Here is a 22402-nt window from a genome sequence, read left to right as displayed (position 1 = left end):
ACAAAAAACAAAACAAAACTCAGACTTTTTTAAAAACAGTTATTTCCTGATTCTAAGGTATGTAGGTAATATACGTCCATATTATGAATATATAGCACTGTGGCCACTCCAAGATATAAACCTGTGATATTGTAGTGTCACACTTCATATGATGCTAAATCAGAACTAGCAAGACTTCAGATTACATAACTTACTTTCATTCTAAACATGCAAATGGACAATCGTAGCTCTACAGAGACATTTGTCCTATTACACTGTGCTGCCGCACGAGCCCTCAAAAAAGGCCTGAACAAGAAGCTGGATTTGATATACTCTGCATTATGGGGACAATATGTTATGTATCCTGAAGAGAAAAAAGCCTAGAAAGGCTTATATCAGTTAATTAATTTATAGGATTAACCTTGAAACTCATTTTATCATGTACATATCCTCTCATGTTGAACTATATGGAATTGTCACTTGGTGGGTCAAAAATGGTTGACTGTCCGTAATTTCATAAGGTTCAACATAATAGGACCATTTCTTTGGTATCTTCTTTGAATTAGGCACTGAGTGGTGGTATGGGGATACAATAATGAATTAAAAAATAGCAACAGTAACATTAATACCAATAGATGATCTAACAAGTACTTGAGCACTGAGGGCTTTATTAGCTCGATCTTCTGTAATTAGTCTAGTAACTCATGAAGAAGGTAACTCTTACAATCCCCACTTTACAGATAAAGAAGCTGAGGCCCAAAGAGGATTAAGCTATTGGTGCAAGATTACATCGTCGTAAGAATTCTCTGAATTCATAAAATTTGTTATCATATGAAAGAGATAGACACGTGACCTAACGTAATATGTGGTAGGATGTGGGTACTAAACTAGAAGCTCACATACTACACGGGAAAGGTCATATGATTAAGGCCATCTTTTGCTTTAGAAACTAAGTCCTTTAGAAGAGGAACAAAGGAGACCTATCTTTCACTAAATCTTAATCTATAATATAAAGTATTATATGGCCTCTGGATTCAGTATCTGACCCTCAGATAATGTCAAGAATGTTATGTTCTTATTTGGTGGGGAAAAAAAATCTAAGAACAATTTAGCATTAAATATTCAGAAAAAAGAGTGATGAAATCTTTGGGTAACTATAAAGTGAATGAAAATATATGTGAAGGCGGGGGCAGCAGGCTGTGTTTTGGAAGCTACCCCGACTACATTCAGAATTGATCTTTCTCTCAAACCCACATAAAATACTATCTCATCCAAGTGTCAGGAAACTATGGTCCTCAAGCTAAATCCAACTTGAAGTCTGTTTTGTAAATAAAGTTTTATTGGAACAAACCCACAGCCATTCATTTGCAATGTGTTGTCTATGGTTGCTAGTTGATTAGTTAAAACAAAGACTGTTTTGGCCCCCCAAACCTGAAATATTTACTGTCTAGATCTTTAAGCAAAAGTTGCTTACCCCTGATCTAGCATAAGAAACTATGTGATAGCTACATAGTGGAAAAACCAGAGAGCATTCCTATATGCAAAGAAAGATAGAAAATTTATCAGAAAGAAGAGATATACCTTGGGATCTTTTGTATTTAACTCATGCTCAATCTAACATCACAATATATATTTATAGCTTAATGGTTTTGTCATGTCTCTTCACTTACTTAACAAGAGGTGTCTTAGAGAAACTCTTTCACATAAAAGACAAATATCATTCTTTGTATTCCTTATTACTTTAATGAACTAAGAATAATATTTTTAAATGACCTCCCAATTTTAGAATTGTTTGGATAGGAGACAGAGGAGAGGAAATAAATAAATGAGGAAAAAAAGAAGAAGTTTTTTTCACATAAGTCCTTCTTTAGACAATGCTTTGCTCTAGGAAATTGTTTAGGGGTTATGTTTTATCTCATGGGAAATCCTGATTCATTTGGAGAAAATCCCAAGCATGGAACACAAATCCCATACTGATAAGAGATATTTTAAATAATTCTCTCTCCTCCACTTACTGCTCCGCCCTGAGCAAGGACTTGGACAGTTTTCTAACACAGAGCTGTTGATTTTGGGTTCCATCACTGGCTGTCTTATGATGGGACAATGAGTTTTATCACATTTTTAAAGCTGAATAGAAAAAAAAAAAATGGAGAGATAGAAATGTGCCATGAACCTCACCTTTGGTTAGATCTGTTTGTTTCAGGAGCCACTTTGATGAGCCTGTCAAGACTTTGGCCCCTTTAAAACATGGAAGAAATGATCAGACCAATGGTCAATTTACATCATGTGTTTGCAAACATTTATTAAAACTGAGAAACATTTTAAATTATAAAATAATTTAATATTTTATTATGAATATTGAATATCTTATTATGAAACACTTATTAAAACAGAGATCATCTCAAAAGGTTGGAGGTTTTTGGTGCTGATTATGAATATTTCTTTTTGGACCCACCTATAACTGCATAGAAATGATAAACAATAGCTAATGGTTTTAGAAATTTGTGATATGCCAGGCATTGATCTAAGTGATTTATGTGATTTAACCCTAACATCAATCCTATGACATAGGAAGTATTATCACCCCAATTTCACAAAGGGAAAAACTGAGACACGGATAGATTAAGTTTTTCCTATATGGCTAGTAATGGGACGGCTAGCATTTAAACCTAAATAAACTATTAATAACTCCAGAGTGCATGTGCTTTCCATTTCTCCAACCATCTCACTGGAACTTAGTAACAGAATTAGCATTGGAAGTGAATAGAGAGCACTTGGTCCAATTTCCTCACTCTGAGAATGAGAAAACTGAAGCCCAAACAGGGGAAGTGATCAGGCCCATTCACTCAGTTAACGAGGACCGAGCCAGGCCCAGACCCAGTAGCTATGGGTTCCAGTCTAGTTCTCGTTCCCTGCTCCTGTGCCATCCCTCTGTTTAAGAGAAACAAACAGATCCACAAATATAAATGTCCTGTCGATTCCGGAAGAACCACTATGAACCTAATTAAATCAAAGTTACCTCTATTGTATTAGAAATCAAGTAGACTAAAATCTTTAGCATTTTGGAGGTTACATGGCTTTTCCTGAACTATCGTTGAGTTCAGTGTCAGTCAGCTGAAATGATTTAATTAAATTTTAAGCATTGGTTAGCATGAAATGATAAAGAAGAACTTATTAAATCTTACCCTTGTACATTTTTTCCGGTTCTTGGATTCACTTTGATGAGGTAATCAAGGTCTTTGAAACTTTAAACAAAAAAGCAAACAAATACACAATAGGTAAAAATGGAATTAACTAAGTATTTCAATTTAAAGGATATATGTACTCAAGATGAATTTTGCTATTAAGTTTGGTACTTGAATTAATACCAGTCTATGCCCTTCATTTAAAAGAGTAACAAGTTTGGCCTCTATACAAATCATCGATGCCCTGGCTCAGTTTCTCATTTACCCGTAAAATGAAACAATAATAAAAGTAGGGCAAGATTAAGTTAAAAAAATCAATTCGGGAACTGTGTAATATTTTGTCAAAAATTCTCACCTGGCCCCTCTAAATATTCCATCTAATGTGGTAGCTATAACCTAAACTCTATTTTGTTAATAATTTATATTTCTAGTGCATTTTTACTTTAAATGGATTTTATATTTCACTTGATCCTCACGATAAGCAAGTGACAAAGGTGGACGAGATATTATGATCCTCATTTTATAACTAAAGACGCCTCAGCTCAGCATGTTCAAGAGACTTGCTCAAAGGTTCCCATCTGGTAAGTAATGGGATCCAGACTTTCTGATTCCAATCCAAAGATTTTTCAACATGGCTTCTCTGATGAGTGCCACAAATTAACGCAGACATGGAAGGAAGAAAGATAAGACATACTCCTTACCCTGGGTTACTTATGTTTACTTCAGGGGTCACTTTGATGAGATTGTCAAGACTCTGGCCCCTTTAAAACATTAAAGAAATGATGAGGTTAATAATAGATTAATACCGAGCGGGTACAGTTATTTATGAAAATTCAAACACAGTATAAACACTTTCTAAAATCATGTCAAAGAGTTGAAGACTGTTAAAGGTGACTATGCAGACGTATGTAGGGATTTACACGTTTCTGAAACTCATGAGTCCCAGTGAGACAACATTTTAATCTTGGAGCTATAATGCCAGTAGCAAATGCTGTACTAGGACTCAGTCTCTATTACGATTTATTTAGTGCTATACCTTTGCCAAGTACACTAAACATTTTGTAATAGTCTATATGTACATCTCATGGAACATTCCTGAAGGCATCCTCTTAATATCAACCTCCAACATGCTGTGGGACTTTCAAATCAACTTTGGAGAAATATATATATATATATATATATATATATATATATATATATATATTCATACATACATTCTTCAGCAAGTTTTCTATTCACAACTATGGATTAAGATTAATACACCAGCTTATTAAAGTGTATGATATACAACCCAGTATCTGCTTTTGGTACTTATAACTGTGTGTTGAAACCACAAATTTTGAGTAGTTCTGTGTTGGCAATGAACAATAAGAAGATTAAAATCTATAGACTTCTGAAATTTAAGATATATTTACTGTAATATAAAACTCCACATAGTTCCTGAAAACATGTCAGTATTTTATTGTTAACCTTTAGTATATCTGCTTCTGATCTTAATGGAATTTTGTTTTTCTTATTGCATCTTTACGTGTTTTCCATATACAGACCCAACCAATGTGCCTCTGATCTAAAGAGGTTGCCACATGGGTAAAGAACATCCTCAGAAGGTACTTTCACACCCTGTTTCTCCATGCCCTGTGGCCCTACTAAGATTACATTACAAAGTCTCTGTGGTTGCGTCTATACATCAAAGATATTGATATTTGGATTCAACCAGATGTTGAATCAAGTTTTTACTTGTGTCCACATATCTGAGAATACCCAGGCTAAAAGCAGCCATGAAAAGCTTGGACCTTTTACATACAAATAATGAAACAATTAACCCAACAGAAACAATCATTCTACTCCAGAATACTTCTTATTGATTTTTCAGTCCTTTGTTGGATTTTGCTTAAACAAAATATGTGAGATTGGAATGGCAGTGACTGAAAATAAAAGTTCCTAGGATTTTATGTCCATATTTGAGTACTCAAAAAATAAAATAAAATAAATAACACAATATTTAAGTATTATAACTCCTCCCTTGTAATAGTTGTGTTGATTATGGAGTTTGCTTTGATTATGTTGTCAGGACCTTGTACTCTTTAACATATTAAATAAAGTACATATCAGTGTAAGGTTATTTAAATTTCAAAGTTCATAAAAGTCAATATAGAAGACTGTGCTAATTAATGTAGTAATATAAAAGAATATTTTGAGTTAAATTGTGCGAAGTAATGCCTGCTCATGTATATATCTTCATCATCTATGCCTTCTTTCAATCCACAAACAGTTATGGAAAGCCTACTATGGGTCCTACTATGGGATAGCTGTGAACAATAGGCATAGGCTTCACCCTCATGAAGTTTCCATTCTAACATGAGGAGACGCAGGCGATACATCATCCAACATATAAATGAATGCCACAATTCCAGATAACAATATATGCTATTGAAGAAAATTAAAAAGAATGTCTGGTGCCTGTGGTGCTGGGATTGGAGGAGGGGGTGCTGACTTAATTACATTCAAGGGTCAGAAATGACCTCTTTAAGAATGTGACAATGTGGGGGGAGGGCATTCCTCAGAATGGGAATAGCACATGCAGAAGTTATACGGCAGGAATTAGCCTGGAATAGAAAAAGAATCAATTTGGCTGACTTTTGTTGAAACAAGTAAAAGGCCATTACTAAAGGTTAGAATTTTATTCTACCTGAAATGGGATAAGATTGAGAGTTTTTCATAAGGGAGGGAATGTCATCTTGTTTTACTTTTAAAAGATCTGCAGAACCTTGCACTCATAATCATACACACATGAATCCATACAAACATTTGTATGCATGTGTACCCATGTACACACATAGCCGTGCATACACACACACACACACCAACATATGAAAACCAATAGGTGATGATTTGAAATACTCTCTTTAATACCAATTAGAAAGGAAAACATGGATTTTTCTTGGAGAGTCCAAGTAAATTAAATATTTGAAGAGTATCTAACTAATTAAGGAAACATAACTCACAGGATCCTCATTATTGCTAACAGTTACTTGTATCTACTATGTGCTAGGCATGATAGTATTATGACCCTCATTTTGTAGATGAGTAAATTGAGGCACAGGGACACAGCTAGCTAGTGTCAGAGCCAGAATTTGAATCCAGGTCTTTTGGACTCCCTGTCACATTCACTACCTCAGGTGACCTCCCTGAACCAGATAGGTAGCCAAGGAAATCAATTCATTCTTCTCAGACTGTTGGTTGCAAAATTGTACAAGTCTCTGGGCCTCTGACCATCCAAGCTACTGAGAACAGGACAGCCTGACAGCGCGTGCCCCAGCTTTTCTGCCCCAGGCATCAGTGACACATTTTAGAATCTAATAATATCATGTACTGAATTAACTAAGTGGAAAGGAGTTCAAATAAAACCACATGGAATTATTTAGTACACTGTTTTCAGCAACATGCCAACAAGCACAGTTTCAAATATATTCCATCTGCTTTTTAAAAAATAAAAAAGCAAGAGGACATAAGCTTTCCAGATTTACTCGACAATTCATGGGTAGAAGAATTCTTAATGAAGTACACTTTGTTAAGCTCTTCATCTTAAACACACACCATAGTTCATACACATACATATACTATACATGTGAAGACATAGTTCATATATATATACACATATATATGTGCTACTATATATCTACTATGTGTGTATATATATATACACACACACTACTTACACACCCACATACAGACACTTATACACACACACTACTTATACATACACACATACACTTATATACACACACGTTGTGATGGTTAATTTCATATGTCAACTTGACTGGGTCACGGGGTCCCAGATATTTGGTCAAACATTATTCTGACTGTGTCTGTGAGGGTGTTTTTGGATGAGATTAACATTTGAATCCATAGACTGAGTAAAGCAGATTTCCCTCCCTGACATGAGTAGGCGCCATCCAATCAGTTGAAGTCCTGGACAGAGCAAAAAAGTTGACTAAGTGGGGACTTTGCCTACCTGTCTCCTTAATCTGCAACATCAGTCTTCTCCTACCCTTGGACTAGAATTTACATCATCAGCTCTCCTAGGTTCTCAGGTCTTTGGATTTGGACTTGGAACTATACCACTGGCTGACCTAGGTCTCTAGCTAGCTAAATACAGATCTTGGGACTTCTCAGGATAAGCCAATTCCTTATAATCAATCAATCAATCAATCAATCAATCTCTCGATAGATATAGATAGATAGATAATAGATGATAGATGATAGATAGAGATATAGATATCCTATTGGTTCTGTTTTTCTGAAGAACCCTAAATAATACACACACATGGACTTACACACACACACACACACACACACACACACATTCAAAGAAATAACTCACTTAGCTCAAAGAGGTCAGTCAAAATTCCCACTTAATTTCTCAAAATCTACCTGATCTCAAACTTCACCCAAGAATAAAATGCAAGAGAGATCATTTCTGTATATCAGTTGTACAGAACTGCTTAATATGGTGTGTTTTGGACAAAGAGAGCTCAACTTTGGCTTGAATTTTAACTTACTGTCCTGAATACAAGCATGCAGAATTTTGATGAGCTTATAAATGCCAGACAAAGGAGGAGGAAAAAGTTTTAAATGTCTTACCTCTTCATATTTGTGTTTGTTTCAGGATTCACTTTAATACGGCCACTGAAGTCTTGTGTTCTTTGAGTAAGGAAAGGAGTTTTAATAAATTTTGTTAAAATAAAAAACTAATCAAGTGAACAAATGTTTGGAAAGATTAAGAAGTGGTAAATATTTAAGTTCTCTATCAATGTAATTTTTAAAGTTCCAACTGCAAATGAAAATTTTTCTCTTACATCTTGAGCTGAAGACCATTTCAGCTTCCTTATTTGTTAACAAAGACCATATGTGTTTTTAATTTGTTTTGTTCTCAAAATAAGTATACGTGAAACTTGTTATTTAACAAAATCAATTTTCCCTCAGATACATCTTGTTAGAATATCTCAAAAGGGCATTATTAAAGTAATGCAAGTTAGATAATATTCTATACTGGATCCAGACAGAATATAAATATTTGCTCAAGAAATCAGATGTAACTGCCTATTCTGTTTAAAAAAAATAAGAATAATGTTAATAATAATATTAATTTGACAACATTAAAACTAATAAATATTATCAATAATAAATATTAGAAAGTAGTAAAAGAATATATGCTTTCATGTAAACTCAACCATTCCCCCAACCCAAACCTTTTAAAATAATTAGATTATGGTGAGTTATACAAGATAAGAAAACATACATTACATGGTAGAAAATTTTATGATTCTCTTCTCAGGGGACACATATTCCCCTCATTAAAACAGATTGAATAACACCAAAAGGGGCAGAACCTGAACCAGAAGGGGCAGTAGGGATGGCAGAACTATCATGACTAAGTACTGCTGCCATGTCCACACAGACCTGAAAAAAAGGAGAAGTGGTGGAATGTCCTTACTCCAAGTGCATGTACCTGCCCAGCCCCTCCCCTGGGCTGCCTTCGGAGACCACCATCCTTAAAGATGTTAATTTACATGAGTTTTAGTCAAGCCTTACTCTTGGCTATCTTTATTATTTTAGAGATCCACTTTGAAAGTGTTGTCAAGACTGCTTTCTTTAGACACAACAAAATTCAATTAGTAATTCATTGTTAAAAACAAATCATTTGTTTGTCTTGTGAAGAAACAAAAACTCATAGATGCAGACAATAGTTTAGTGGTTACCAGAGAGTAAGAGGGGAGGAGGATGGTAGAAGAGGGTAAAGGGGATCAAATATATGGTGATGGAAAGAGAACTGACTCTGGGTGGTGAACACACAACGTGATATATAGATGATGTATTGAAGAATTGTACACCTGAAATCTATGTAACTTTACTAACAATTGTCACCTCAATAAACTTTAAAACAAAACAAAAAACAACAAAGAATACTGTTACAAACAAACAAAAAAGCAAAACAAAAAAACAAATCAAAGCCCAGAATCTAGGAGAAAAGGCAACTCATTATTGAACATTGGGATAATTCTTCAAAAATAAGCCAATTTTTTGAGAGTAAGAAGGAAGGTCATATGACCCATCATTATTGCCCAATTCCATGCTCATAAAATATGGTTGTGAAGTTAAAATGCCTAGTCATTTTATCTTATTGGCACAGAAATCAGATTTAAAGACACTAATGAGTATATTACCCAATAGTATTTTCCCTTCCTTTGGGATTCACTTTAATATCATTATTAAGGTCTTCACTTCTGTAGAAAAAAGGTTTAGATTAGTTTCAAAGTATTCCCATTATATTATATATATAAACATTCCATGGTATTAATGATTAATTCAAGATGATAGAGAAAATTATTATATTGATGTTAAATTCATTTTTATTATAAAATTGCCTATCAATAATATAGTTAAATTAATCACTGGGATTTTATTGGGCTATATGTAAATGTATATTTAGATAGAATGTACTGCAGATCCTCCAAAGTGAAAGTCAGGGCAGCAGGGATCAGACACAGATGAGAGAAGATAAAGATGTGACCCCCTCAATATCACTGAGAAAAATCACACAATTAATTGAGGAGGAAAAACCAAGATGCAGATACATCAAAGCAGTTCTCATTCTCTGTTAGTTTTATCTGCTCTGTCATTTGCTTTGATGATCCTTTTGAGATCATGGCTTCTCTGGAAAAACACGAAAACTTTATGCCAGTTAGGTTACATTCAATTTTCTCTGAAAGTGTGTCAGATGTTTCCAGGGCCAGACGACCAGAAAAACCTTTGATGTGATTACCCTTAGCTTACCTTTATTAATTTCCACAGCTGTACTTATTTTAAATCAGTTTTGAAAAACTTGCCAAAATACCTCTCCCTTTGCAATTTTGTCTTCTATATTTCTTAATTTAAATATAAAATTTGGCTCGCTTTTTAAATTTTTTAAAGAAAATACAGAATAAGAGACTATGTAGTTCATTTCCCTGCACTTACTTTCATGTAACTCACATATGTTGTCCTATGGAAACAGCATTCACCCTATTCCTTTGCCTACCTCTGACAGGCCTAAAAGTGCAACAGTTCATCTCTGACAGAGGAGAGCATAACACTCCCATTTCTAATAACATGTACAAAGCTAACCCGAAAAAAGAGAGCCCCATCAACGCAGAAGCTTTACTTACCCTTTCTCATTTTTGTCAGTCCTTTGATTAACTTCAATAAGACTTCCAAGGCCTCGGTTTCTTTGTAACCTTGGGGGGAGGGGGAGCAGAGCAACAGAGAGAGGAGAGAGAGCAATTCAATCTCTTTTGACAACAGCAGATTTCTCACAACAGGAGTGAGATGTTATCAGCACCTAAAGCATTAGAATTCCTTAGAGATAATTAATTCAAGTGTCTAGAACTCATGCAAAATGCTGAAGAGATCTACTAATTATCCTAACAATAAGGTCCCAACCATTACTCAGTTATGATTAAATTCAGTTAAAAATATTAGTTCCCTATAGGTCTCAGCTTTTGCTTTCTTTATCCTTTGAGGGTGGGTTGGTGGGAAACTAATATATCTGTTGAGACACTGTCTTCTTTAAACATGAAAATCATTCACATTGGGTAGAAATCAGGTGATCCACATTTGAAATCTGAACACCTTGAAGATTTAGACAAGTCATTTTTAGTAAAAAGTTCAAGGTTCTGAAGTAACCTTGGAAAAGTAGAAATAACTCTATGATGGCTCCAGTACTTCAGATAAATTGACCACAGCCAATAAAACTTTCACATGGCAATTGATCAAAACTATTAGGGAATATAAAAGCTAATTCCTTTAAATTCCCCCACTGTCCAAGCATTCCCCTTTGCTCTTTTCATCTGTCTCTGATTTCACTGTGATAAGACTATTGACATTTTAGTTTCTTTCAGTATAAGAAAAAAGGAAGGGAGGGAAAAAAGGAAAAGGAACCATGGACTCTCCCTACTATACCAACGGTCATTCCTGCATCAAAGCCCAGTTATCCTAGGTTACAAATCACTTCTCTTTTCTCCTTTCTCGCCCAGGAAATGATTACTTGTGATAATCATGCCACTTTTCCTATTTTCTACCATTTTTGTGAAACTTCCCAAACCTCATTTTTTAAATATCTGAAATCTCTTTTCCTGTGACGCACATATAACCACTTAGAGAACTATTCTCCCAGTTCATTTGTTCTCCACTTGAAAAAAATTCACCGCAACAATGCCTGCATATTTACAGTATAATAATATATTGCTAACAAGCATCGACGTCTGTGGGATTATTATTACCAACACTTCTATCATATAGACTTTAAGTGTTGTGCATCTCAGAGAGTTGAGAATGCATCTGTCAGGAGTGGCTTGCAAAGCTAGAATACCATTCTAAGCACAGACTGGCACCGATAAATAATTTTTAAAGATAACCAAGACAACAGACATAATTATCATGTTAGGAAGGCAAACTTAATGACTAATCAAGTACAAGGTAAACAGCCAATCTGAGATAAAAACAGAGATCTCATCAATTCTTCAGTCATTGTCATTTTTGACTGATCTGGGATTTTCTTTAATGAAACTGTTGGGAGTTTGGTTTCCTTCAACACGCAAAATAATATCAGTAACAGAAGTCAATTTTCTAGTGCATCAGTAATGGTCTAGAACTCTAAGTTAACCTCTTACATGCTAATAGTTCAGTTACTGATCATTCGTTAAGCCTTTTTATGAGACAAAATAAATTAAATAAATAAATAAAAGCATGGCCCTTGACTTTGAGGTATTTACAGATATATCTGAGATATGAGATATACATACTAAGTGACCGAACCAAGATTCCAACTGAAAACGGCCTTAGTATATTATAATGATTTCAATGGGGAAGGGCTATGCTCCCAGCATCACATGTCTTATAATAACTATATTGAGTTCAATTGTCCACTACTTATAATAGCCAGATTTCTTCCATTTTTAGATTTAAAGGGAACGTGGAGATCATGTAGGTCATTCATTTTACGGAATGAGGAAGTAGAGGTCTCCAGACGTTAGGTGACTTGACTGGGGTTGCGCAGATCGATGGTGGCAGAGCCAGCACTAAGATATTCACCCCACCTCCTGACCCTGATCCAGGCCTGTTCCACCAGCCTCACGGCCCTTGTTCTGAGCAGGAGGTCTCACCCAGAAAATGGGATCCAGTCTACTACTCACTCAAAGACGCCTGCAAGAGTCTTAATCAGACCTTACCCTTTACCATCTTTGTCTGTCCGAATATTCAAAAAGAGGAGGTTTTCAAGGCTTTGGGCTCTGTAAAACACAAAGAAATTCAAATAAAAGACTGAATATTGAAATAAAACTGTGTGGTATCTGGAAAGGTCAGAGGCAATAAACGTTCTTCCTGAATTGCTCATTTACTCTTAGTGAATGTAAGAGCAGAAATCCTTCTGGGCAATTATGTCTGAACTAAATGTACAACACTGAGGGCGCTACCCCATCTGCTAGTGCATTTTCATGCCAGAGGGTACAACTCCCTTCCAGCTAATGTCGGAAAGAATAAAACAAGCAATCTGGGAGATCAGATTTTCAGGTTAGAGACAGATACACTCACCTTTTCTCTGTTCGCTCTGCCTTAGGAGTTGCTCTGAAGATACCATCAAGACCTTGATTTCTTTAAATGTATTAAATAAAAAACCTTGTCAGTGGTAATAACGGATACTTAACTCTATAGAAACATAGATCAGTTTACATATAAGATAGGAAATAGAAGCTGGTTGGGAAAGATGAGCCACAATTTTTGAAAGTGCTTTATTCTAAACTGGTATTTTCATACTCAAAATTTAAAATGCAGTGGACCTTAGAGACAATAAAAGATACAATATGGAGATACACAAGCCATAGTAGATCCACGATGTGTTTTTTGGGGGAAGCTCATGGAGTGTTTTTATTTTTAATGTGAGCCAACATTTACAAGATGTCCATGACACATAGAAACCTGGATTTTCAGTATCTCCTGAAAATATCTTGCAATGCTGGGCTCGCATTCTCAGGTGGCAACCATCGGCTGGAGATGAGAAACAACTAGATGCTCTGAACAGGGCACTCCCCCTACGTTTCAGCTAGTCAGCTCCCTTCATCCATTTACACACACCTAGCCTTAGTAGGTCATGGAGTCTGTGATTCTTGATTTAATAACTCCTCTCTTAATAAATGAGAAAACTGAAAAGCAGCACATTTAAGTGAGTTGTTGCTGGTGAGTCATGTGGTCATATGAATTAGTACTGTCAGAGGAGGGTATAAAAACCACACCTCTTGACCAATGAATTCATTTGACATGCTCTTTGTTTCTCCTTCTCTGTGTTTCTCCTGTCCATTTAGTATGTTACTATACAAAGTAACAGAGAGATCATTAAAATTCCACACCCCTCTAACACAAACCTCAATTTTTGTAATTTTTAAAGTATGCCATTATAAATGATTCAAACTAATGAGATAATGTTGACTATGAAAATAGTGGTTTTGTACTAGTTAAATTAAAAGCATTGAGTGACCAAACCAAACTCTGTTTACATACTAACATATTAATATTTCAGGAAGAGAAATGTGGTTATTTATTAAGGCAGAAAACTGCCTTATTAAAACAATGGAGTATGAAAATCAAAAATACTTTAATATTAGAAGCTTTAGATTGTAATAACCATTAATAATAATGATGAAATGATGATGATTTCTGCAAGCTTTCTAGTCAAGATTTTGGCGAGCCCAGTATGTGGGTCCTCTTGCTCAAATACTGAAAAGATGTGAGAAATCAATATGCAATTCAGTAATAAAGCAAAAAATAAATGTTTTAAAATCTTACCTATTCAAGCTTTTGTTCATTTTGATGATATTATCCAATTCTTCGCTTTTGGAGAGAAAAAAATATCTCACATCAGTAAAATCCTGCCCAGAGTCAAAGGGCAGATTCACCTTAAAACAACTATTTCTGAGTTCTCTGAAATGCAACATACATGCCCCCTTTAACACCTACAAAAATCCTGTCTATCCTTCAGTGCTCCCCTCCAATACCTTTCTCCAAGGAATCTTTCTCAGTCTTTCAACTGAATAGAGTCCGCTCCATTTTTGGAATCCTTGCAGCATTATTATTATTATTTTTTTCATCTTATTTACAACACTTAGATTACTACGCTTTTAATATAGCAATTGCACACTTGTCTCTTGTTAATGTCCCTGCTCCTACACACAGGAGCATGTACAGACACATAGACACACACACACACACAAACACACACCACTCAAAATTGGTATATAAACCAAAAACAACAAAAGAACAAGACAAACAAATGAGAAACAAAAACTCATAAACACAGAGAATAGTTTAGTGGTTATGAGAGGGTAAGGGCAGTGGGGTGTGGGAGATGAGGGTAAGGGGGATCAAATATATGGTGATAGAAGGAGAACTGACTCTGGGTGGTGAGCACACAATGGGATTTATAGATGATGTAATACAGAACTGTATACCTTAAATCTATGTAACTTTACTAACAATTGGCACCCCAATAAACTTTAATTAAAAAAATTTAGAACTGTATTTTACCTTGGATCCTCTTAAGTCTTTAATGCAGTGTCTTTCATACAATAGATGCTGAATACAGGTTTTTAACTGAATCAACAAATATAGGTACATTGACTAATTATAGATTCTATCTTTGTATAATGTAATTGCACAAAGCAGCTATTAGAAAACACTTGTTTATATGTAAGTCTGGCTTCCTTCTTGAATTCTACTCTACCTTATTCCAGGACAGCTAAATTTGCTATGTTATTTCCATATTTGAAAACTGTAACTTTCTGGATGCTTCTTCATGAACAAACTGTTTAATCTAAACCCTGGATCCAAAATATCCCTTAAAATCACAGGAGCTCAGCTCTCTCTCCCAAGAAGGCAGCCTCAGTGGGTTTCCTGCTCCTGTTCTGTCCTCAACTTTTCTGTCCATCAACTTCACCCCTATTTCTCTTGCTTTCCTCATCCAGTTTTTCAGTTCATAAGTGTTAGTTCTCCCTTCTCCCTGCTCTAGAATCACATGTTTCCCACACTTTCTCAATGTTCCTCTTTCTTCCTGAGTCATCACTGGTGTTGACCAGTAGGCTCAGTAACACAGTAGTTAACGCATTCAGGCTCCCAAGTTAGGGATTCCTGGATTTGAATCTAGGATTCACCACTGATTAGTTGGCGACTCTGGGTGAGTTACCTAACCTCTTGCCTCAATTTTTCCACCTGTAAAATAAGAATACCAGTTGTACCCATCTCATAAAAGAATCAAACTAATGAGTGTAACATGTTTAGCATGATGTCTGGCAAGTCATAAACTCTCAATTAATTTTGGCCATTATATTAAACAGTTCCCGGTCAATACTAAGTTTTTAATTTAATAAATGCTAGCTATATTTATTTTTTAAACTACATTTAAAGACACCAAGACTTTGGCTCAGTCTTAGAGGTATAGTCACTAAGTCACATATGTACTTTGAAGAGGTCTAGCAGAGGTAGTGACAGAGTAGCTGCTGGGGCAGTCCTCTCAGAAAAACTAAGCACACACTACATCAGCAGCCATAGATGATTCCTTCCATGTAATATTGTGCATTCAGTGGTAGGAGGGAAGGCTGAGAATAAATGCTGAAATACAAAAGTTACTGACGGTGAAAAAATTGATTACCGTTCTATCCTCATGTGGTTCGAACTTTACCCAGTCCCTTGACACAATGTCCCATTGTCTTTTCTTGCTTGAAATTCTACCTTCCAACTCTCAGGCTGTGAATCTGCCCATATCCCCAAGGGAAAGGGCAATTAAGAATCCTGTAAATTTTAGCCACAGACCTTTCTGACTGGTTTGAGTCACAATGATGAGATTAGCAGCATTTGGGGTTGCTCATGTTTATCACAAGAAAATTAGCATAAATCATGAGAAGACACTCTGTGGTAAATTAAATAAAATGGAGATTGCATTCTGAATGAGGAAGTTCACCTTTTAAAATGACCTTAAATTGATGAAAGCTTTGGATATTAAGTTTCACCATTGCATTTGCAATAAATTAAATGCTCTTAATCAGATAAAAGTAACAGTCCATTTCACAAAGGAATATCACAAAGAGCAGCTCGGATAAATAAAGCTATTTCTAGTCCCTCCGGACATCCCACAGTCACAACACTCTGCTATTGATGCGACAGACATTTTCCCTGGCCCCTGTCAAAGCAGCAACTTCTCCCTGTGAAGAATGTATCTAGCTGTGGAATTCGTGCATTATGGCTGGGAAAGCGGACAGGAAAGTTAAACTAACTGCCATTCTCATTGTCTTTGCTTGATTTATGACAAACTGTAAGTTCTCTTCAGCATCACTCACTTATCTCTCCTGTAAACCACCCTGTCACCCACCAAAAACGGTCTCTTTTTAATCCCTATTAAAAATGAAATATTGCCACAAACAAAAATAAATAAATAAAATTACAGATCTAGGCACTTAATGAGAGAAAAAATGGAAATGAAACATTAAGGATACTTTCTAGAGTCCCCATCTGCGTCCAGAGCTCCTCTGTTGTTTATGAATTTGCACAGAAGAGCTAACTCGCTTCTGCTTCTCCTGTTCTTTTGACTGCGCCTGCAATCCCTAATGACACTCCAAGCATTGCTAAATTCCATACAGCTAGAAAGAATTTGTAGGCATGGGATTTAAACTACGAAATGTTTATACTCAAGGTTTTGTCACTGCTTATCATTTTATCACATTCTATTATTAAACACCTACTTTGTACAAAGCATCATGTCAGATTCAGCAAATGACATACGGTGAATAAGACAAACTGTCTGCTCTTAAGAGATTCAAGAAATGATAGACGATGAGACATTTAGAGGAATAACATGAAGCAACATTAAATATGATTAGTTGTTCTAAAACATGAATAGTGGGGCTCTAATAGCTTAGAGAAGCAGAAGTCATAGCTCACTTGGTCATGCAGGGAAGACTTTACAGAGGAGGTGATATTTGATCTGGATCTTGAAAAATGGATAGGATTTGGATGGATTGGTATGGTGGCCTCAGGATGGAAAAAACTGCCATGGGGTAGAATGGCATAAACAAAGGCAGAGTATCTGGAAACTGTGGAAAGGAAATGGTTGGATTTCATATTGAATGTAGGGTAACTGTAAGGGTTAAGTCAGAAATAACTCTGGAATGTTTGGATGGAGCCACATTGGCAAGGGCCTTGAATGAGGTTTTACATCATTGATAGGCAATGGGGAGCCAGTGGAGTGGTTATTCGAGCAGAATCTTAGAAAGAGAACTCTGGCAATGATGGGTAGTAATGGTTTAGTGGGAAGAGAGACTGCAGGAGTGTAAGCAAATAATAACCTGTGCTGGAGTCATGAGAGTTTGCACTGGGCTAAGGCCATGCCTGATACTGCACAGAGGAGAGCAGACACGGATGACTCAAGAATGATTGCAGAAAGGTGAGCTTGCCTGAGTCAAAGAACAGAGAAGACAGGAAATCGCCTATTTCATAAGGAAATTGAATGTGGCCTGGCACTTTCTAAATGGGAGTGCTAGGGAGACAGATAAGTAGAGAACCAGACAAGCAACATAAATAAGAACAAGACACTTAGAAAGGGAGCCGAGAAAAGCCTGATATCGTAAATTGGAATTGGAATTAGGTGGTTTAGAATTAGGTCAAAACCATGGACAGCTGAGGTCATTGGGATGCATACAGGCACCAGAAGAGGAAGCAGAGGAAGAAAAATATCCATAAATATCAGTACCACCCAATTTTCAGGCACACACCTAGGGACACCGATTCTTTCTTCTTTCAAATTCTAGCCAATAAACAACATTGGGAGTTTGTTCATATTGGGAATGTTAAGCTATTGGTTAAGCATTTTTGAAACATAAAGAGAAGAAAAAGACCAAGCTCGCAGCTCTGGGATCTCACCCTTTGTCAGTTTTCTGAAGTGAAGTAGCCACTTTGACGATATTCTCAAGATCCTGACAACTTCAAACAATGGAAAATAAATACAAGTCAATGACAGTAGAGCTATCTTTGAAACAGCTAAAATTCATCACTGTGTTCAGTCAAGAAAGTGATAATTCATGTGCTATTAAGGAATTATTGAGTCTAACCGAATAACAAAATATCATCTCACACACACACACACACACCCACACACACAAACGCCAGTATCGTTCCACCTGGCACTTCCTCTGCCATCCAGTGCTCATTGAAATAACTACAGTTTCTCCTAAAGACTTGCAATTGTTCTGTCCCTACAAAAGGGACAAAGTTCTGTCCCTACAGAAGGTATATACCTACAAAGTTCTATCCCTACAAAAGGACATGGAAAAGAAAATACACTTAACTGCACAAGTAAACACAGACCTGTGTTCAGAACCTTTCCTAGGAATCAAGATTTATGTAACATATTTGGATGATTAATTCATCCCTCACATGAGGTGAGAATAGCTATCTTCTTAGACTTCCAAAGGGAAAGCACATTATAAACTATAGGCTAGGTGGAAGCCCCTGACAAATAGATGGTTTAAATCCATGCTGGTCTCTCTAGATCATGAAAAGGAATCATTGGGAAAATCTTTATAGGTTTCCCTGTAATTAAGATGTTCCACAAACAGTGTATCATAGAAGGTTAATAGAATTCCATGAAGAAAAAATTTTGTAGTCTAGTAAATTTGGGAAGTATAACCAACGTTTGGAGATTCAGAAGGTATATAAGTATACTGAAGGCTCTGACAAGTCTTGTGTCAGAGAACTCTCATGGTGTTTCCTCAGTGCGTTGGGCCATTAAACCTTCTTTCACAGAACACACACCAATACCTTGTGGCACATGGGGCACACTTTGGGAAATACTAAGGTAGAGTTGCATTTTAAATTACTCGGTACTAGACAAACATTATTTTCCTGAAGGTGAGGTAGCCTTCTGATGCATGTTTCAAACTGGAACTGTTCTGAGAGTCAAGAAAGATGATTTTTTAAAAATTAAAAGTATGTACATTTTGAACTTTGAAAAAAGTGCTTTCAGTCAAAAAATGTTTTGACTAAAAATTTGGTCTATCATAATGGTTAAAATGGTAAGTTTATTACATGTTTTTTACCATAATTAAAAAATTGGCTTATCATGTTGATAGACCTATAAAATAGCACTGTTCAAATATTAATTTCAAAAATAGTGTTTTTTTTTTCTTAAAAATATATAAATAAAAACAAGATATATCCAAAACAAGTACTAAACCAGATGGGGTGTGCAAGACGACAAGAGTCAATCCGGACTGTCATGGGGAAAACTTACCCAAAATTATCAGTACAAATTGTGAGCCTCTTCCTGATGATACAGGCAGAGCTGAATGTGGCCATATTTTACAGCCAATTCTAGACAATGCTTTTGCATAACAAGTTCAATCAAATGACTATATTTCCACCTATTCATTTACAATCAACACTAATTATATCATTAATCTTGGGACAAGTGCTGGGAATAAAGAGGTGTTTTCTTGTCTTAAGGAGTTTGATCTTATTCTGTTATCATGTTCAGACAATTTTGGTTGTTTTCTTAATGTAAAGCTTAGAATAGAAATAAAAAGAATAAAATTCTTAGGTACATATAAAAATATTATCCACTATATTGAAGTCAGCTGGAAAACTGATTTTATCTGTTTTATTATAAATTGTTTTGTATTTTTAAGTGTTCTAATAAAACATACTTTATTATTTCTATAGTTACATAGTTATATAAATAGTTCACTGTACCTTATACTTCTTTCAGCAGATCTGGTTTCTGTATATATACCTGCTTTAGGTGGACAAACCTGCCTATATTTTAAAATAAAGATAATGCTTGTTAGAAAACAAAACAAAACACTTCTCTGTTAAATTTAAATTTATAAGAAAACATTTACATCCAAAAAGATCAAAGTGTATTGCAACAATAGCACGACTTGAGATAACAAACTTCACCTTAGCTCTTTTGGGTTATTGGAACTCAACCATATCCTATTTCAAATTCTATAATCCAATATACTAACTTTGCAATTTAGCCTATCTCTTTTAACATATTTTTAAACCACTGAATATATATATTTGTTCTAAATATGTTCATTTCATTTTAGTTTCCAATCATCAATAAAGTATTTTCATACTTATCTCTATTAGATAATGATATAATATTTTAAAATATTAAGAATCATTTTTTGTTATGAGGCATTGGAGGGATGCTTTTTCTTAAAGACATTCCATTTGAATACTATCAAGAAATATATTTGCTCAGATATGATGGGAAATATTTTTCAATTTCCAACACACCCACTACATCAAGAATGACTACATTGAGGTGACAGAATTAAATTTTACAATATTAGGTGCTGTCACAATTTATGATATAAAGCTTTTCTCTGGTCTTTTTCTGAGTATCTTATTGACCTACTTATACATTCTTGCTTGTTCTCAAGAAACTATATTGAACTACATTTTTGTACTCTTGAGGACATGTGTTAATTACATAGGAAACACTTCCCTTTCATATTCTTTCATTAAAGTCATCTTGCTGTGATTAAAGTAATCGGGACGTAAAACATGCAAGTTGTCCTAATTTTATTTTTAAGACTATTAGTGGAAGAAAAAAATTAGAGTTGTAAAAATGGATTAGACAAATTCCCATGAAATTTAGCTTCTTTTAAATCTACATAAGTTCATGGCTCTAGAGTCGCTGATTTTAGATTAGAATTTAGGAGGTACTAAAGTCAATTTACGTTAGCTCTTTAAAAAAAATTATATTCAAATTAATATTTAATTGCTCAATACTAAAAATGGAAATATAATATAAGATAAAAAGCTTGAGAAGTGTATAATTATAACCATTGTACAAATAAAAAGGTATAAATCTGGCCTATATTTTTTATTAATTCAATGAAGAAGTATTCTCTTGACTCATTAAAAAAATCTATCCTCTTATCCTAAGGGCAAAATTTCAAATGTCCTGTGAAGTTTCACTGAATAAACCTTGGCTTTTAACTCACCAGGCTGAACACCTAGTGCGATATAGCCCTGCTGCCTGATCAGCATTTTCTAGCTGAAGTTATACTTTTCCCGAAGAATAGTTCTACAATTATCTTACATGTTATGAAAAGAATCACCGTCAAAAAGCAAAACTACAAAAGCATCAAAGGCAGGCAATCAAATGGATCTAATGTATCATCCTCATTGATATATCACTTTTTAATTTCACAATAATAATGGAAATGTGCAATGCACGTCTTGAAAAATGGTTTGAGATGATTAAACAGTTTAATAGGTGCACACAGGAAGACTTTCAGATCTCTGAATTTGTTTCTAAGTATTAATTATAGAATGTCAGAGATTCAAAGTAGAAAAGCAGTGTCTTTTTTTCTTGATTTAGAGACAAGTTAATTAGAATATTTTTCAAAATTTGTGATAGTTTTGAAATAAATTACAAATTCCTTAGCTAAAACAAGACAAAAGAACTATCCAAAGGTATTTCTAACATAAGGGGGGATTTGAGCACTAACACAAAGTTTCAAGAATACCTTTTATCAGAAACTGTAGGTCTTAGTGAGAAGCTTAACCATGAGTAAATGTAAACCAAATTTTTGGTTTATATTTATATTATATACGATATATACATGGAAAAAAGAGAGAGAGAAGTTCATTATGTATTGGTTCCTAACACATAAATTAGAAGAAGCATGAGCATGAACACTTCTTGGACATGGATATTGTTTAGTTTCTTGAAGATTTATTTCCAAAGACAGGTAGTGACCATAGTATTCAAAGGCAAACATAAATATATATTTGTGTTTACAAATAGAAGTAGAAAAGCTTTACAAGTGCTTCTTCAATGAATGTGCACACAAAACATACCCGTGTTTTGCATCCAACAGGTCAAAATTCATTTGCTTTCCTTTCCTTTGAACTTCTATATTTTGGCAAGAAATTCTGCAGTGCTAGGTCTTACCTGTTATCCCTTCTCAGCTGGTTAGGAGATAAAACAGGAGAAGTAGGCTTTGGAGGTATTGGAGGGTGAACAGCTGGTTCCCTTTAAAACAGAAAATGGCAGTTCATTTCACCATGGAAACATAGTCGATTTTAGCATCTATTAGCTGAATGCATTCATTAACTACGTGGAAATATCTTCTGCATCTTAG

The 22402-nt window shown here is 35.1% G+C and overlaps 1 protein-coding gene across 8 annotated transcripts in view; it reads right to left on the bottom strand.

Annotated features, from left to right (window-relative positions):
- Positions 1-22402, bottom strand: part of SCEL (sciellin) — a 98437-nt gene that overhangs the window by 30076 nt on the left and 45959 nt on the right. For 6 of the 8 annotated variants that reach the window (XM_019742553.2, XM_019742559.2, XM_074329415.1 and 3 more), the window contains 12 exons: positions 22213-22293; positions 19992-20054; positions 18165-18224; positions 14043-14087; positions 12795-12854; positions 12434-12493; positions 10373-10441; positions 9392-9451; positions 7809-7868; positions 3866-3925; positions 3165-3224; positions 2158-2217 (listed from right to left, as the gene is read on the bottom strand). In XM_019742553.2, the coding sequence (XP_019598112.2) occupies positions 2158-2217; positions 3165-3224; positions 3866-3925; positions 7809-7868; positions 9392-9451; positions 10373-10441; positions 12434-12493; positions 12795-12854; positions 14043-14087; positions 18165-18224; positions 19992-20054; positions 22213-22293 (738 nt within the window). The remainder of the gene's footprint in view (positions 1-2157; positions 2218-3164; positions 3225-3865; positions 3926-7808; positions 7869-9391; positions 9452-10372; positions 10442-12433; positions 12494-12794; positions 12855-14042; positions 14088-18164; positions 18225-19991; positions 20055-22212; positions 22294-22402) is intronic. The other 2 variants (XM_019742557.2, XM_074329414.1) reach the window with 1 other exon arrangement.

Source organism: Rhinolophus sinicus, linkage group LG04 (assembly GCF_036562045.2).
Source record: "Rhinolophus sinicus isolate RSC01 linkage group LG04, ASM3656204v1, whole genome shotgun sequence".
In the NCBI taxonomy this organism is placed as follows: Eukaryota; Metazoa; Chordata; class Mammalia; order Chiroptera; family Rhinolophidae; genus Rhinolophus; species Rhinolophus sinicus.
The sequence above is the reverse complement of the archived record's forward strand: the minus strand, read 5'-3'. Positions and strand labels throughout refer to the sequence as shown.